Here is a 19,489-nt window from a genome sequence, read left to right on the forward strand (position 1 = left end):
CCATTAAGACTCTCCCACTCTTAGGGGGTGGTGGTGTGGTTAAGTTTCTGCACCTATTCAATGAGAAAAAATGCCCTGCCTATAGGATGTCCACAGTCTCTGACCATCTCCTCTAGTATGTCCGCAGTCTCTGACCATCTCCTGTAGTATGTCTGCAGTCTCTGACCATCTCCTGTAGTACGTCTGCAGTCTCTGACCACCTCCTGTAGTACGTCTGCAGTCTCTGACCATCTCCTGTAGTATGTCTGCAGTCTCTGACCATCTCCAGTACTATGTCTGCAGTCTTTTACCATCTCCTCGAGAATCTCTGCAGTCTCTGACCATCTCCTATAGTATGCCTGCAGTTTCTGACTGTCTCCTGTAGTATGTCAAGCGCTAAATAATAAGCACAACCCTTACGTCTGGGTTATTATTGGCTGCCTGCTCTGCTGTATATAGGTGCTCCTCATTATTTACAACCTAGACCTCTGATTGGCTGCCCGCAGCCTTTTATTATTGGCTGATACTGAGAAGATATCTCTTTGACTACTGTAATCAAAGAGATATCTCAGATCTAACCAATAATAAAAGGCTGCAGGCGGCCAATCAGAGGCTCAGGCTGTGAGTGGAGGAACCTGGGCCCCCATTCTTGGGTGCTAAAAGCCCACAGGTTGGGGGGCGCAAATTACTTGCCTTGCCCCGGGTGCTGACAACCCACGCTATGCCATTGCATACATGTATAGAAAAGAAACTAGAAGAAAAAGAAGAGGGAGAGGGAAAAGGGGAAATGCATAAAAGAGAGTGAAAAAGACAAAAAAAAGGGGTGGGTAAGAACAGTAGAGGCCAGGCTGTCAACCCAGAGCCATCCAGATTCCTCAGGACTACCCCACTAGACAGGTGACTGCAAATTATAAGCCATGGATTCCACACCCTATCACATTTTGGCCTGTTTGTTTTTTAAGGTGCTAAAACTGACCAAGTCTAAGGCTGGTCATACGTTATACAATTTTCTTCTACAACTTTCCTTGAGCCCGGGTTCACACCTATGCGACTTACAACGCATCCAATTCACAGGACATTTTAAAATATATTCATATGAATGCATCTGGTTCACATATGTGCGTTGCATTCGCACTGCGCATTGCACAAAAAACGTGTGCGTTTTCTGGGCATTGCGTTGCGAATTACAAGCCCATTATCTTCTATGGGAACGCATCTGATTCGCAGATGCATTGCGTTCTGAACATGGATTTTCTCCTTCTCCTCACTACACCTCCCCCTCCCCCTCCCCTCTCCCTCCCCTCTCCCTCCCCTCTCCCTGCTCTCTGATCCGCAGCTGAAACGCAGATGAACCTTTGAACAAGTTATTTTTATCTCCCCACACACCGCACATGTGTGAAACCGGGCTTAAATTTACCAAAACCATAGAATGAGGTCACACCTAAACACTTTGAATTTTGTATGCAATCAGGCACGCCCTTGTACTACATGGTTGAAGGTAAAGCTAAAGGAAATTGAACAAGAAAATTGTATAATGTATGGCCAGCTTTCCTCTTTGCACTCTTACCAAAACTAAAAGCTGAGCTCTGAATTCAGCCAATCTTTAGTGTGCTGGTATGCTATGATTTAAATCCAACAAGGTGCATGCCACCTCAAGGATTTATCTCTCTAATTTACATCTGACAGTTTTTAGGCGCTCCAGGAGTACAGCTATATCACTACTGTCCTCTCATACACAGCATCTTTGCCTGTCCCACCCCTCTGCTGCACATTCACAGGAGCCCCTCTGTATTTTGTGAATGAGTTCACATAACAAAATATTCACTCTGTGAATGGGCAGGAAGAGGGGAAGTACAGGCACAGCAGTTGCATGTAACTCTGCAGGTGCTGGAGTTGAGGTTGAGACTAGAAGGCTCAGCATTGGAGTGCCGGAATTTAGAACATTTTTCAAAGCAGAGCTTTAATAATATAGTAAATGCAGCACAAACTGTACAATACATAACCCAAAAATTTGACAAAACCTTTTATTTCTGGACTGAACAAAGGCCTTTTTTTTTTTACTTTAATGTACAAGCACAATTAAATGAATAAAAAAGTTTAATGAATGATAGACAACAGCACAGCGTAATTGTTGTGTGGGGGTAACTAATTCTAAAATAGCATCTTTGTGGTGAGGAAATTTCAAAATTGTCACATTCTCTCTAGCAACCATCAATTATGTATTTATACACATTTTTCAAGCTGCTATTGTTTTACCATGGTTTACCTGCAACAGATAAACAACCAGAAATAATTGCATATGAATAAGCTGTCTAAACAATATGTACTATTAAAAGACAAAGGGTAAAATGAAGGCTTAGTTCCTGAGCCACTGCAAAAGCATGTTAATAAACTAGTTGTAACTAAAAAAAAAAAAACAATATATATGGCTAGATTTATATTTTTAAAAAGCAAAGTAAAGAACATGTTACCCTGAACCATCACCCAGATTCCATATTTTTGGGGGTGAGGGTGCACAGGTTGAACAATTACAAAAGCCGATTGTTTAAGATGGGTAACAAACTGTCTTTTTTTTCCAAGTAAATTAGCCCTTTGTGTTTAAAAAACACCTGTTGTGTAAGAATTACATAGGCCACCACCATTAACTACCATATGAAATGAAAACCTGTCTTGAGAAATATAAAAGCTTCTGCCCCTTCTAACTACCTGCCAACAGCATGCATTGAGCAAAGTCCAAGTAAAGTCAAACTGATCTACAAATCTGTATTCAATTGGAAAGTTAAACTGATTCTAAAGCCTAAACATGTTTCACCTTATTGCAGGGAATGCATTAAGGTAAAACATGTTTAGGTAATATTGCCCTCTCACCCCCTTATAATTACCTGAGACATCACTCGCTCCAGCACTGTGCTTGTCTGTAGCGGCTCTCCCAGCTCTCACAGGATCGCTGAGGTAACAGGAGCCATTGGCTCCTGCTGCTGTCAGCCAAATCCTGTGACGAGGGTGTGCGGCAGACCCATGCTGTCTGTGTCTATGGACATGGGCAGCACAACTTGGTATTGTGCCCCAGGTGTGCCACCATAGAAAGTGGTTTCCTATGGTGGCACACCAAGAAGAGGAGGAGCAAGGAGCTCCAGCATGGGAACCCCATAAGAGGAGGATCGGGGCTGCTCTGTGCAATTCTTTTGCATGTAGCAGGTAAGTATAACATGTTTGTTATTGATAAAAAAAAATTAAAATAAACTTTACAATCACTTTAAGTAAACCTGTAATTACTGACATATGGCTCTCATTGTTAATCCCCTCTGAAGATGCTAGTTGCCACATGAAACAAGTTTGCAGTTAAGGAGATCTGACTTTTATCCAATTTTTTTGATATGCAAATAATTAAGGTGTGCAATAAAGTTTTTGTCAACAGGTCACCATATACAGCTAAACTCAGAGTGCAGCAGTCAGAGGTAAGGCTGAGGGTATGCTCTGTGCAAAGTGGTCAGCATAGTGCCCCCTCAAAATGTGGGCCATTGGGAGACATGTCCCTTTATAATTGTGGCCATTAGTAGAGGTGTCCCATCACAGTAGTGGCCATTGGAAAACATGCCGCCCTAAATTGGTCACCAGTGGAAGACGTGCCTTGGCTACATTGTTGCCCAGCTGAAAGAAAAGAAAGTTTAGACAGGAGTTCAGCTTTGATGAACAGCTGTGCAGCCATGTTTTTGATGAACCACACAAAACTAATCTAGACTAGACATTTAGTAAGTGTAGAAATAGGAAGTAAGACATCGGTCATCATATTTGTGCCATAACATTTTTGATGATGTTGTCATAGTGTGCCCATCTGACATAATTGCTGCAAAAGTTGCTTTTGTTATGGTTGCTAACTGATGTACTCAAGTATGTAGAGTTTATTAAAAGCACATGCTAGCATGGTGTTTTGCAGAAGCATATTGACTGCACAGAAGTATGGTACTAATATGCAATTATTTTAAAAGTGAATGCAAGTTAAATGCCCTACCTCCCAGTTTCCCCATACTATTTTACAGCTGTGAACGTTTCTTAAAACTCCAATCATTTTCCGATATCAAAGTTGTCAAGTTTGCCACAAAATCCTGAATGTTTAGGAGTTATTGCTTATTAGGGTTTAACAAGGAATGCCAAGTTATTAGCTATTCAACGGTTAGAAAAATTTAGATTACACAGTCCTGTGTAAACTAGTTACATAGCACTTATTAAAACCTAAGTGAAACAGTAATCATCATTTTTTTGCATGTGAACAAAGACAATGGAATCTAAGATACATTTGCAAGAAAACCAATTGTGACAAACATCATATTTTTTTTTTTTTACATTTTTATGTACGCTTTTAAAGACGATGATTCCTGTTAGTTATAGGTGCTAAAAACATCCTGTGTGTGAAATACGCTGGGGTTAATTTTATAGCTAGGGTGTGGCGGACAGAAACCATGCAACATCCTGTTTCTTTTAACTGAGAATCTGTGCATTGATTTTCTGACCTTTCTAACTTTCCTAACAGAAATATGTATTAAAATACTCTAGAAAATATTGAGCCTCAAGTAGTTTGGCTTCCAGCCTATGTCACACATACAGTAGACCACAGTTTTATACATGCACAAACCCAAAGTAATATGCTACTTATGTACCTTATATTGTATGTGGTAATATAAGTTGGGAGATTTTCAAAAATCTTGCACTGATTAAGAAAATCTTTACTTTTGTAAAATTGTAAAAGAGCACTGTAAGTAGTAAGCATTTTGGATAAATGCAAACCACAAAACCTAACTATTTTTGTGTGTGTTTATTTTTCTTTTTACTGTTCCTCATTTTCTATATATCATCCTTCTATTTTTTTTCCAATAAATATGGACATTTTACTCCTGAGATAACTTAGTAAGAAAATTTATATGGAGCAATGCTATGAAGTATCTCCATAGTCTGTCTCAGGAGTGAAACCACTTTAGTGTGTTCTTTCAGTTAGGAACCACTACTTTCTTTTTATGAGAAAATTGAGTACTGTCCGTGATACTTTTTTTATTTGCACTAACGTACAATTGTTCAGGACAAGCTTTCCGGGTGTGTCCCCTTCTTCAAGGTCCAAGCAGTACTGCTTGGACCTTGAAGAAGGGGACACACCCGGAAAGCTTGTCCTGAAGAATTGTATGTTAGTGCAAATAAAAAAGTATCATGGACAGTACTAAATTTTCTCTGTCACAATTGCACTAATACGGCTACAATCACATCAAGTTCTTTTTATGAGGAATAAAGCAAAAACGTAGACAAAAGTAATGGTTGTGGATACAGTATACGTGGATTTTGCAAATGCATTTGATACAGTTCCCAACACAGAGCTAATGTGTGAATAAAGCCTATAGGCTTAGAAAATCAATGAAAAACTGGCTAAAAGAACATGTGCAGAGAGTAGTGGTTAATGAGTCATTCTCTGAATGGTCTAAGGAAGCCTTTTTCAACCAGGGTGCCTTGAGATTTCTTCAGGGGTGCCTTGGCAAAATGCCTAATAATTGCCCAAAAATGTATACAAGCCAGCAGGTGGCTCAAGACTGCCTTTTAGTTGCAAAAAGTAACAGGTTTTTACTGTGCACAAACATCCAGCCATCGGCATCCTAACATCCAGTGATGTCGGCAGTGTTGATAAGAAGGGTGTTGATCGCCTGCACAGCATCCTTATTTGACCCTCCCCTGTCCCTCTCTGTCAGCACTAGGGCCACATTAGCTCAGTGATGGAGAGAAACTGAGGGAAAGGAAAAACACTGGAATACTAGTCAATACCAGTGTGCAAAAGTGTGTTTACTTTGAAAGAACAAATCACCTCTAACGTTTAGTGTCCTATGTGTGTCAATGCTGCCACATTATGTAAAACTATTAAAATAGTTTTTTACATTTTAGAATGGTGTACCTTGAGACTGTCCATAATTTGAAAGGGTGCCTTGACTGGAAAAAGGTTGAGAAACATTGATCTAAGGTTATCCGTGATGTACCCCAAGGTTCAGTGCTGGGACCCTTACATTTTACATATTTATAAATGTTGAAGAGTTTGAGATTAAAACCACAATTTCTGTGTTTGGAGTTGCCACCAAGCTATGCAGTGGAATAATGTTCTTACCAGGATGTTTCTAACTTACAAGCTGAGCTTAATGTACTGTTTACTTGGGCAAGGACAACTATGTGGCAAATTAGGTTTAATGCTGAGTTCCACCCACTTTGTGCAAGTTGGTTTTAAACTAAAGACCACCCCTCCACAAATCATTTTTGGATATCTTTCTTTTATTTTTCTCTCCCTACTTTCTTTTTTTTTTTTCTCTTCCTACCTTTTTTCATGTACATAGTATACTTCCATTCCATCTCAGCCGCGGTGCAGGATGTCATGTCCTCTTTTGCAGCGAGCCCCCCTCCTTCTCCCCTGCTATCTTCTGGGGCCTGTGTGTGTCCCAGAAGACAAGCTGGCAATTCACAAAGCACCACGCAACTCATGTATGCGCATTAGGAAACCGGCTGTGAAGCCTGAAGGCTCCACTGCCGATTTTCCTCAAATACAATTGTGGTGCTTGCACCCGATCCGATGGATGGATCAGTCTGGGGGGGGGAGGGGTGTGTGGGCTCCCTGTACAGGTAAGTGTCCTTATTAAAAGTCAGCAGCTACAGTGGTTGTAGCTGCTGACTTAAAAAAAAAAATGTGGCTGGAACTCCGCTTTAATAAATGTAGAGTTATACGGTTTGGGACTAAAGTCATGCACGCATCTTACATTCTAGGAGGAGTACAACTGGGGGAGTCAATGGTGGAGAAAGATCTTGGTGTTCTGGTAGATCATAGTCTTAATATTAGGATGCAATGCCAAGCTGCAGTTTCTAAAGCTGGCAAAAAAATTTTTGTATTAAGGGGTGTAGACTCCAGAGAGAGGAACATAATTTTACCCCTGTACAAATAATTAGTAAGAGCTCATCTGAAATATGCAGTTCAGTTTTGGGCTCCTGTTCACAAAAAGGATACCAGAGAACTGAAGAAAGCACAAAGAAGAGCAACTAAATCGATAAGAGGTATGAAGGACCTCCACTATGAGGAAAGATTAGCCGAACTGAATTTATTATTTCTACAGAAGAGTCAAATAAGGGGGAAATGATTACCATGTATAAATACATAAGTGGTCCATATGTTGAACTTGGTATAGCATTACTCACTTTAACCACTTGCTTACTGGACACTTAAACCCCCTTCATGCCCAGGCCAATTTTCAGCTTTCAGCGCTGTCACTCTTTGAATGACAATTGCGCGGTCCTGCTACACTGCAAATTTTTAAACAAACAAAAAAAGATAAAAAAAAAATAAAAACAGTTTTCATAGTTTGTTTTAAAATGTTGCAAACAGGTAATTTTTCTCCTTCATTATGACCCCTTTCACACTGGGGCGGTTTGCAGGCGCTATTGCGCTAAAAATAGCGCCTGCAAACCGACCTGAAACTGCCGCTGCTGTGTCTCCAGTGTGAAAGCCTGAGGGCTTTCACACTGGAGCGGTGCGCTGGCAGGAGAGAAAAAAAACCCCTGCAAACAGCATGTTTGTAGCGGTGAAGGAGCGGTGCATTCACCGATCCTGCCTATTGAAATCAATGGGGCAGCGCGGCTATACCGCCGGTATACTTTGCGGGCGGTCTTGACCCTTTTTCGGCCGCTAGTGGGGGTCAAAACTGCCTCGCTAGCAGCCGAATACTGCCACTAAAACAACGTGGCCCTAAAAATAACCCTGTTTTACCGCCGATGCCCCCACCGCCCCAGTGTGAAAGGGGCCTTATGGACGCTGATAGGCTACACTGATGGGCACTGATGGGCACTGATGAGGCGGCACTGGTGGGGGAATGATGAGGCTACACTGATAGGTGGCACTGATAGGTGGTACTGATAGGCGGCACTGAAAGGCACTGATAGGTGGCACTAGTGACACTGAAGGGCAGCACTGATAGGTGGCACTGATGATGAGGCACTTATGGGCACTGATAGGTGGCACTGATGGGCACTGATAGGTGGCACTGGTGGGCACTGCTTAGCAGTGCTGATAGGCACTGGTGGGCACTGCTTAGCAGCAGTATGTCTGGAGTGTGCAGGACCGATGTCCCATTTACTCCAGATGATAATCAGCTCTTTTTTTTCTCCTTACGCTGTTAGCGTGGGGAAAAAAAAGCTGATTACCGGCTCTGTTTACATCATGTGATCAGCTCTCATTGGCTGACAGCTGATCACATGGTATAGGGCCGGTATCTGCCCCTTACTTCAAACTGTGATCAGCCGAGTCTCATGGATTCATTGATCACAGAGCAAGCCACGGGCGGCAAGAGGTTAAGATCATTCTAAAGGGAAAAGGGGAATTTCTGCCTGGAGAAAATTAAATGTAATCTCCCACATGCAGAAAGGATTTTTCACAGTAAGAGCTATGAAATAAATACCCTCAAGAACTACGGTAGTTCTGGCCAACTCAGTAGATTGTTTAAAAAAATAAAAATAAATGCCAGATACTTTTCTAAATGCACAAAGTATACAGTAACTGGATCTTAACATTAATAGGTAATAACACCAAAGATTGTTGATTCAGAAAATATCCCTTTGCAATCTGGGGATCAGGAAGGGTTTTTTTCCCCTGCTTGAGCGAATTGAACCATACTTTATAGGGGATTTTGCCCTCCTTAACTTGTGGGTATAGGATTCTGTATATGGAGATTTACTATATATTTATCTTTTTCCTGTTGGTTGAACTAGAGCAGGAGTCAGCAACCTTTTTTCTACTTAAGGGCTGGATTCAATGTATGTGAATGCATGTAGGGCCGCTTTCTTCTGCTAATAAATGAAGATAATAAAAATCCTAACACAGTAATAATAATGGTACAGGTTTACCTCACTTTAAGGTGCTTTACTAAGGCCCCTTTCACACTGGGGCGGTTTGCAGGCGCTATTGCGCGCAATAGCGCCTGCAACCTGACCTGAAACTGCCGCTGCTGTGTATCCAGTGTGAAAGCCTGAGGGCTTTCACACTGGATCGGTGCACTGGCAGGAGAGAAAAAAAAAACTCCTGCAAACAGCATCTTTGGAGCGGTGGTATTCACCGCTCCTAAACTGTTCCTGCCCATTGAAATCAATGGGGCAGTGTGGCTATACCACCGGCATAGCGCCGCTTTGCGGGCGGTTTTAACCCCCGCTAGCGTCCGAATACTGCCGCTAAAACTATGGTAAAGCGGCGCTAAAAATAGCGCAGTTTTACCACCGGCGCCCCCACTGCCCCAGTGTGAAAGGGGCCTAATACAAAGCCAATTCACCCTGATGGAGTATGTAGCTGGGTATTGCCCCCTCCCCCATCCTGGCACCCAAGGGTAGTTGGTGGCAGCCCTGCCAGCGAGCATGGTCTGTCCATAGGGAAAATGGGGTTCCTGCCCTCAGGGGAGATGGGGGCCCCGTCCCCAGGGGAGATGGTGTCCCTGTCCCCAGGGAAGATGTGGTCCCTATCCCTATAGCAGTGTCCTGTGATGACCCTGCACCCCCCCCACTGTAGCATCCTCTGTCCCCTGCACCCCCCACTTTAGTGTTCTCTGTCCCCTCTTCCCCACCACTGTAGTGTCCTCTGTTCCCTACACCCCCCCTACTGTAGCGTCCTCTGTCCCCTGTCCCCCCTACTGTAGTGTCCTTTGTCCTCTGCTCCCCCCACTGTAACGTCCTCTGTCCCCCTGCACTCCTCCACTGTAGCGTCCTTTGTCCCCTGCACCCCCCCACTCTAGTGTCCTCTGTCCCCTACACCCCCCCTGTAGTGTCATCTGACCTCTGTCCCCTGCACCCCCCCAATGTAGTGTCCTCTGTCCCCTGCATCCCCCCACTGTAGCGTCCTCTGTCCCCTGCACCCCCCCACTGTAGTGTGCTCTGTCCCCTGCACCCCCCTTGTAGTATCCCCTGTCCCTCACCCCACAAACGCACGCTGTGTAGGTAGAACTTTCCTACCTTACACAGGTGTCCAGCAAGCAGAGATCTATGTCACAGGGCTGGATGGGGGCTGGAACTGCTGAAGTTAACTTTTCACATTAACAGGCTTGTGATTGGTTGCCAGGCGATCCTAGCAACCAATCACCTGCTGTTTAATGAAAAAGTAAACTCCAGCAGTTCCCCCCTTAATCCAGCCCTGTGATAACGGCTTCTCGCCGCTGTCCAATAAAGAGGTCAGTGGCAAAAATGTCCGCGGGCCAGGTGCCTGTGAATTAATCACGGCACTGACGGGCCGGTCATTCAGTGGTGGCTGGCCAGATGCGGCCCCTGGGCCCCGGGTTGCCGAGCCCTGAACTAGAGGGACTTGTTTCTCTTTTCAACCTGGCTATGTTCCCCCCAATCTGGAGAGCACTATCTTGCCTATTCAGTAAATATAGTGAAGAGAGAAATGTATAATTTGCAAAGCTTACTAAAGCATTATCTACAATAACATTCAAACTCATTTTGCATGTTTCACAGAGGCATAGGTATCTATATAAACAATTGAGCAGGAAAGAAGGGAATAAACAGCATGCTTCTGAAGGAAAAAATGAGTGGAGGTAAATCTGCAATGGGATCCCCTTTCCCTCCCAACACCCCAATAGCTGTCTGGTAAAATTTTATGGCTGTTACCCTCCAGCTTGCAACAGTGGCACAATAACAAGAAATGCAACAGTACCCCAGACCTGAACTATGATCTCTAATGCCTGGTAAAGAGAGGACTCGCAATGTCTACAGGCTGTACTGTACACTACTACTCATATGTTCCACTGATATCACCGCCACATGAGTCTGGAAAAAGCACAGAACTCAGTCACATGTAATATTACGGATTATATACCATTGGTTCTGTAAACCAAACAGAAATGTAACTTGGTTGAAGTGTTGTTTTTCATTTTTTTATGTCACCGCACACAAAACAAATCAGAACTGTAATACTGTACACTTCAGCAGACACATGGATGAACCTTTCTGCAATTTGTCCACTACAAACTTTTTTTTTCATTGGGCCTATAGATGTAAATCATTTGGGGAATTATGGCACATCTGTGTCTAATGCCAACACAATAAAATTGTCTGTTTTTTAGCATTTTTTTTTTTACTTGGTTTCTGCTAAGACATTGTAACTATTCACACCTAATGTGACACTAAACGTTATTACATAGTATATGTGTTTGGATTATTTTTGGAGAAAACGGATAATGTTTAGTGTCACTTTAACTTAACGTTAAACTTTAAGCTGGCCATACATGGATCGAAATTCAAGCAGTTTAATAGGGACCAGCTGAATTTTCCTCTATGTATCGCCACTGTGGTTGAACAGAAGTCGATCTACTAAAGTCTTCCACTGTCAGATTACAAAGACACAGTGGGAACGATTTCCCCATCCACCTCAAATGCGTAGATAGGAGAATTGGGTCCATTTTTTTTTCATTCAACATGCTGGTTGAGCAAAAAAGAAATGGACTTATCTATGGCCAGCCTTCGGAATTTTGTTGTGCAAAAATTTGACTTCTGTTTGTACAGCAGTCTGGTGAGTATAGGAAGAGTTCTGTGTTACTCTCGATTACAGAGGCAAACAGAATTAATCTTCTGGGAATACTTGGTAAAAGTTTGTATAGTCTTCAGAGAGCAGTTCTGGAATGTGTGCTCAGTGTGGTGTCTGACCCTAGACAATAGAAATCCGGAACTTGCCTTCGGACAGAATACAGCTCCTGAAACAGGGCTTTAATGACAAGTTTAGCTTATATTAATGTAATATATCATTTGTGCTAAAGAATGAGGCATTTTGGAGAACAGGATCACCTGAAAAAGGCTATAATGGTATGCAGAAGCCCTCCAAGAAGCCTGCTAAATCTGCTTTTCATTGAATTAAAAAAACAAAAACAAACAAACAAAAAACTGTTTTATAGCTACGTTGAGGGAACTTGTTGATTTTAGCACATAAACCCTAAGGCTTCATGCACATTGTATTCTATTGATGCTTTTTTTAATCTACAGGAGTTTAGCAGAAGCAAAAACGCAGTAAATGCATTTTTGCATGCACATTCATACATATTTATGAGCGATCGTGCGTCTGCCATTAATACATTCTATTGACCAGAGCTCTGGCCATTAGAATGTACTAGCGTGGGAATACGTCTAGTATTAACGTGTGTTTAGATGCTCTTAAAGTGGAGTTCCACCCTATTTTACAACTTGTTCTTAAAGGAATGACCACCCCTCCACCACTCAATTTTAGATAATGATTTTTTTATTTTTTTTATTTTACTTACCTTATGTGAAGTACTGAGTGTACTTCCATTCTACCTTGGCCGCGGCCCACAGCTTCATTTCCTCCTTCACCCCGCTGCCTTCTGGAACCTGTGTGTGTGTGTGTCCCAGAAGACAACGGGCCATTCACAAAGCACCGCACGACTCGCACATGCGCAGTAGGAAGCCGGCGGTGAAGCCTGCAGGCTCCACTGCCAATTTCCCTTATTTACAATGGTGCCTGCTGAACCAGTCGAGATTTAATCCATTTATGGCCGACTTCAGGGCTGATACACTGCAATATATTATGTTTTTGTTCTTTTGTTTACACTTTATCCCCCTGTGCTGATGTAGGTGGGATTTCCATTGGATCTCACTTATACAAGCAGTAACAAAAGGTCACCAGTGATGGGAAAGGGAGCCATGCTTCCATGCAAAGTGGAATTCTATAGATTGGGCCTATTTTAGGCCTTATTCACTCAGGGCATACTAAAGCATATGCCTGTGGAGGACCTTGTTTACCTGCATGGGGCTGCACAGGTGTTCTGCAGACAGTGTGCCTTTGGGGCTATGCAACTGCATGGATGTCAGATTGGTAGCAGCATCTATGTCCATGCAGCTGCTGCACCCCAACTAACATCAATGGGATTACCTGCAGGGGGATTTACTGAACACTTGTGCACCTGTGTAGGTAAACACGCCCCTCCATGGGCATATGCCTAAGTATGCTCAGTGTGAACAAGGCCTTACTGTATGCATATGTAACCAACAAAAATGGCTGCCCATAATCCTCATATTTACAGTAAACACTTTAACATGTATTTCTCAAATTATAAAAAAGCTGTTTATGGGAGTGTACTTTATAGTTGGGGTTGGGGAAGAAGGGGAATAAAGAGAAGATAAAATAAACATTCCCATACTTTAATAAAATAAATATACAAAATTGTTTAGTAATAAATTGTTTTTACAATGCTTACAAGAGCAATAACCCAAAAAAATGTTTGTCAGTTTATTTAACAGAGCTCCAAAGAAACAAATGAGTGAAACTTAAAGCTAGCTTAACTAAACCAATCTTATTTCTTTGGTTGCTAACAAATATTCAGTCTGTTTCAGAATCTATTAAAGTGTTTATTTAATTTGGTGTTTAGTATTTTTATACCTGCTATTGTTTTATCACAGTATAGTTTTCTTAAGCCTGAAAAGCTTGCAAGTCATATGGTTTTTGCCAGACATTTTGAAAGCACTGCAATTACCATCACTTAAATTTTTTTTAAGCACTCTTAAAAAATAACTTCCCATAGACTATGCTTTCAATTTCTTCAAACATAATCACTAATCCTCCATTTTTCTCTTCCGCTGTTCCAAAGTTCCCATCCTCATTGTTTTCTTGTAGTTTCTGTAGTATACACAATATGACTGTTCTCTGCATGAGCCACATATTGGCAGAGCTAGGAAAAATGGTTATGTTTGTGTTCTCCTTAACATTTTAGTCATTTGAATCCAATTTATGGAGATATCACTGCAGACATTTAATCTGTTTCAAGCTGTTATGCATAGTATAGGATTAATGAAAGGTCATCTTTTTCTGTAGAGTAGGGCAGCTGTGAGGTTGGCCTTATTCAGTACATCACCAAGCTTGTACCTCTTGTTCCCAGTGTTTATTCAATTAAAATAGTGAAACATATTTAAAAGCATATTTAAATCTATGAATCTGAATAGTATTAGCCTTTTCTAATCCACTGTACTCAAACTGGGAGGGGAGAGGCACCACTTGGAGCAGGGCCGTTGCAAGCAATAGGCAGTTTAAGCAGTTGCCTGAGGGCGCCAGGAGGGGGTGAGCAGTGAATATACAACAAGAGACTTGCAGGGGAGAAAACATAGGGAAGGAAGGCAAGTTGTAATGATTTGGGGGGTGTAAGAGAATAGTGTGTGTGCTAGGGGGTACTTTGGGAGGGGAGGGGACTTGTGCTGGGTGTCATATTTTCATAGCCAACCCCCCTTTTAGCACAAGTCCTCTACCCTGCCAAAATAGCCCCCTAGCACATACAGTATCCTCTTAAACCCCCCATCTCATAGAGATGCTGGCTGCTACAGAGGGTGAATTTATGGTATTTGTGACCCTGGGTACCTCACTAGAGATTTGGGGCAATTGCCCCCAAGTGCCCACACTAGTGTCCCCCTGCTAGGCAAGTTAGTGGAGCCGAATGCCAGAATTTTTTTTCGGCACTGGGCTCCATGACTCAGGGCCTGTTAACCAAAATGCACCTTCACTTATGTAGACAAAAATCCTTGCACCAACCCTGACTTGGAGCAAATCAGGTATACAGTATGTACAGTGCTGACAAGTATTATGGTGATAGGAAGAGAGAGCAGTAGAGTGGATTTCTGCTGCTAATGTATTGTCCCATTACAGGTTAGAAGCAAGGTAGTGACCTAATTTTTCTTGCAAAAAAATGTCAAGTACGTTGTTTTTTTTTCAGAATCCAGGCCCTTTTGGGAGGGTCTATCCTCCGTGTCATTAATATCGCTCAATAACTCACCTTGAAGAGTGTTCGGTGGCACAGGAACCAGGAGCGGGAATTGTTTACAGTCTTTTACACATAGAAGAGTAAGGAAGTCAGCCTGGATGTATAGACTGACAGGTCTGTGCAAATTTCCAGATTGGATGGACAGATGAATTGAATTTATATACATAATGTGTAGAATCTATTTTATTTTCTATTTTTATAAGTTTAAGGAATGCACTTATTGTACAGTTATAACAAAACACTTCAATTGCATTTAACAGACCAAAAAAGGAGCAAACAAAATACTTTGTTAGAGTTTACATACACTTTAGTTTGGCATGTTTTGCTTATGAGAAGAAAGCAACTCAAAACCTACTTTTGACAAGTAAGGCAAATTTATTTACTGTGCTAAGTGCCTGTATGTTGAAAAATGTTTCACTTAGCTGTAGCTTTCATAAAAATAATACAAAAGGAAAATTATATTTACCAAAATACATTGTTTTTGTTTTAATGGGATTAAAGTCTGTGGACTCCCAGTATGTGCATTTGCGAGATTTAAACTTACCAAGCTTCACTTCTGCATTTTCTGTGAGAAGAACATTTTGACCTTTAATATCTCGATGGATTACATGGTGAGCATGCAGGTGAGCCAGACCCTGAAAAGAGAACTGATTTAGCATTTACTCTGCAGAAAATTGGAAGCTGCATATAGCAGTATATAACTCACAGTTCTGGTAGGAGTGTAGTATGGTAGCAGATAAAACAGCTCAGAGCTAGATTAATTTAACATTGAAATTTCATCATTCAAAAGCAATTCTTAAGCTTCATTCAAGCAACTTTGCTTAGACTGAGGTGTCATCAGTCTGCTGCATGCAGGAGAAAACATTTTCTTTTAGTCTTCTCTACCCTAGTCATCAGATTGCAACATTGTAACTTTGCAGAAAGTGGCATGAAACTGGACTTGCAGGAGCTCATCTAGGCCCACTTTAAAATCGTCACAGATCTTTACAATTTTAATATACATTTAATTCAATTTTTGTTTTACACCTAAGTATTAACACATAACCTTTCATAGTCAAATATGTTTTTATTAAGTGGTCAGTAAATCAAAACAGCACAGAAATGAGCCAATGAGATGAACATTGGTAGATGAATAAGATTGAAATCCAACAAGGTTGAAGCATTTGTCCATATACAGACATGGTACATGGTACAGACATGGTACAGAAGTAACAAGAAGTATCATATGGTAAATCAAACATATGTGACGAAGACCAGTAAGTATGTATGATAAGTATATAAACCAGTATCCCAAAGAAATAGGTTCAAGGATGGCAGGCATAGTCAAACTGCAATAATCGTAGAATGGTTATATCCCATTGGGAAAACAAGAAGAAAAGAAAAAGACGAGGTCATATAGTAGGAAGAACAAGTAAGCGGAGAAAGAGAATAAAGAGCCAGGGAGGATAAAAAGCATGACCCGGGAAGAGGCCCCAAGGCCAGGGAAAATATGAGGAAAATGGGAAGAAAGTCCCCACCAGGAAGGGGATCCCGTCCTACAAAAGTAAACCTAAATCTATAAAAAAAAGTCCTTAATTTCAGTCAACCACTGGGGAAGGAGAGACCGGTCCCCAAAGAGAAAACAAAATATTTTGAGGGAGTCAGACAAGGAAAAATGAATCTATATTTACCAAAGCGTTTTGAATTTGTCAAATGTTCAGTGTCGAGGCTATTGTTTCTTGATATACCTTGTCTAGCTGCCAAAAGGAAAAAAACATTAATTGCCCTTTCACATTGCAGCCACGACTGCGACTGCGTTACCATCGTTTTAGCTGAGCTTTTCAAATGCAAGCGGGGGGCGCTTTTAACCCCTCGCTAGTGGCAGAGGAAAGGGTTAAATGCGCCGTGTAGAGCCTCTGCCGAAGGCTTTACATGCACTTGGGCAGCGGTGCCCATTCATTTCAATGGGCAGGAGCGGTGCTGCTTGCAGGACTTTTTTTTAAAGTCTGCCAGCGCAGCACCCCAGTGTGAAAGCACTCGGGCTTTCACACTGGGACTGCAGATGAGGCATTTTTCAGGCGCTTTACCGGCGCTATTTGTAGCGCTAAAGCCTCTGAAAAACACCTCCCAGTGTGAAAGGGGTCTGAAAGGCTTCTTTTCTGGGAAGCCACCAATCCAGGCAATATAGAGAATAAAGCTATTTCCAGGGAGGGTCGTATGGATTAATTGTACATCTGATTATGAATATAAAAAATAGGCTGCCAAAATGGATGTACTTTGAAGCAGTCCCACCAGATGTGGCTATAAGTACCCCTCTCTCGACCACACCTCCAACACATGCTAGGAGTGGAAGGGAAAGCCCCATGAAGTGTGAAAAGATTTTAAATGTCTTCTCCTGAACATAGCAGGAAATGAAAGATTTGTGTGTAAATATGAAATAAGTCTGCCAGTCCTTAGTGGAGATCTCATGCCCCAGGTCCACTGACCAGGTTTTAGTAAAAGTTGGTTGTAAATCACTGAGACAAGCAACCATTTTAATGTCTTTGTAGTGTGACTTAGGAAACATATTACAACATACATGCACCTACTAGACTGTGGACTTCTTAGGCTGTAAGCTAGGTCTCATCCTCCCACTAGTCTGTCAGTATCTTAGGTGGTAAACTAAGCTTCAACTTGCCACTAAATTAACCTGGGCTAGCTGAATGCTAGACGTCATTTGTTTACTATAGTCTGGGTTAGGTTAGGCTGTGTGTGCAAGGCATCATGTCACTAGACTGTTATTAGGGAAGGCTGTATGCTGCGACTTATCTCACTGGACTGTGGGCAACATAAGCTGTATGCTAGGCATCATTCCAATAGACCAGGCGTGCAAGCTCAGAACGTAACATTATAGTAAAAATAAAAAAGCCTCATCCTTCAACTAGACTAGACTTCAACTAGACTGGCCTGGAATGGCTTACTGTTAAACCTACTCTTCCTACTAGACTTAAATAGTTAAGCTGTATGCTAGGCCTCATCTTGTTAGACCGTAGGCTAGGTAGAATGTATGCTATGCCCCATGCTTTCACTTGATTGTGGGCAGAGTATCCTGATCCTCCCAACAGGCTTTTTTGTGTGGGTTTCATACTAGGACTCATTCTTACACTAAACTGTGGAATATGTTGGTTGCATACAAGACCTTATCTTCCTACTACAGTGTGCTGTGTAAGCTTTATTGTAGGCCTTATCTTTCCCCTAGATTGAAATCTTACTAGATACAAAGTTGTCTTTGTGAAGGAAATGGATTTTCACACCTGTAGTGTAAAACTGACCAATACACTGTTTGAATTTCAGCTTTTTCCTGATGAACCAGATTAAATGTATTTGGTAGGTAGCCATGTGGACCCCCCATCCCAATTTGACCTGTTTTGATTGAAAAATTGAATGAGCCAGGCAGAAAATTGTTGACCAAAGAGCAGCTGCATCCAATTAGATGCAGCCGCTGTTTGGGTATTTTGACAGCTGGTTCAAGCTGCTGTCAGAAAAGATTAGACCTGCAGAGATTCATCCATCTGTGCTCTGTATATGTTGGATGGAGGAATCTTCCAGCCAGGGCTGCAAGGGTTGCACTTTATTCTAATAGTTGAGTTCATAAATAATTTAGAACTGCTGCTTTGTAGTTGGTTATCTACATTTCTTAGCTCATAAATTTTGTGGAGGATGAAATTGAAAGTGTTACCTATAATTGCCTTTCTGTGATTTGTCCATGACAGCCCAGGGTAAATCCTTCTTTTATATTTATAAAAATAATAATTTTGTACCTGTACCTTGTTCTTTGCAAAACACTGAAAAGATTCGATAGGGTGGAGGATTTTAAAACTCTGCTTCATGTTGGTAGGTGATCTTCTGGGTTCGTGGGCTGTCATTAAAACTAATTACTGGTAAGAATAATCTAAATTATGGCCATTGAGGTGAGCTGTTTTGTAAAATGAGATTCAATAGCAGATAGAGAAAATTAAGATCATGAAGAAGAGCAGAGATGCATGCTACATCTCTTAGGATAAGTATGGGAATTCTGGAAAAGCAATTAGAAAGGAGTTTGAAAACAGGCTGAATATTTGGCTATAATTGTGGTCTACACCTACCATCCCCTGTGCACCTCCTTTAAATGTATGAATCAATAATCCAGGTAGAGCAAACTGAGTGTTTCTGCAAAGGGCATCCCCCCCCCCCCCCCCCATATCTTATCTCTGCTTTCCCATAGCTTCTTGCTCATCTACCCCTGAAATTGGCTGTCAGTGACCTGAGATAACATTCCCCCAGTGTTAGGCCTAGCGATTGGCTTCTAGGTCCGGTATCTGTCACAGCTGAGCAAGTCATATGCTCCCACATACCCAGAAGTGGCAGGTATTCCCTCAGACTGTTACTTCAAGCCAGGGGTCTCCAAACACTCTAAACAAAGGGCTGATTTACTGTCGTTCAGACTTGAGGAGGATGGGACCGTGGCCAGTGGAAGTAGAAAATGCCTTGGCGTCAGCAGGAGTAAACATTGCCTCAGGCTTGGTGGTTAGTAGGAGTATAAAAATTTCAAAAAATTACATTCTGTGGTCCGTAGGAGGAGGAACAACGCCTCATAATTGGTATTAGTGGTTGGAAGAGTGCCTCATAATTGGTACCAGTGGCAGGAATAGTGCTGAACTGTTGGTGTCAGTGGGAGGAATAGTGCCCTAGTCGCTAGTGTCAGTTTG

The 19,489-nt window shown here is 41.9% G+C and overlaps 1 protein-coding gene across 2 annotated transcripts in view; it reads right to left on the minus strand.

Moving 5' to 3' along the window:
* The window catches only part of NRK (Nik related kinase), a 402,914-nt gene that overhangs the window by 245,563 nt on the left and 137,862 nt on the right, over nucleotides 1-19,489 (minus strand). For both annotated transcript variants that reach the window (XM_073599301.1, XM_073599300.1), the window contains exon 6: nucleotides 15,328-15,418. In XM_073599301.1, the coding sequence (XP_073455402.1) occupies nucleotides 15,328-15,418 (91 nt within the window). The remainder of the gene's footprint in view (nucleotides 1-15,327; nucleotides 15,419-19,489) is intronic.

Source organism: Aquarana catesbeiana, linkage group LG09 (assembly GCF_042186555.1).
Source record: "Aquarana catesbeiana isolate 2022-GZ linkage group LG09, ASM4218655v1, whole genome shotgun sequence".
Classification (NCBI taxonomy): domain Eukaryota; kingdom Metazoa; phylum Chordata; class Amphibia; order Anura; family Ranidae; genus Aquarana; species Aquarana catesbeiana.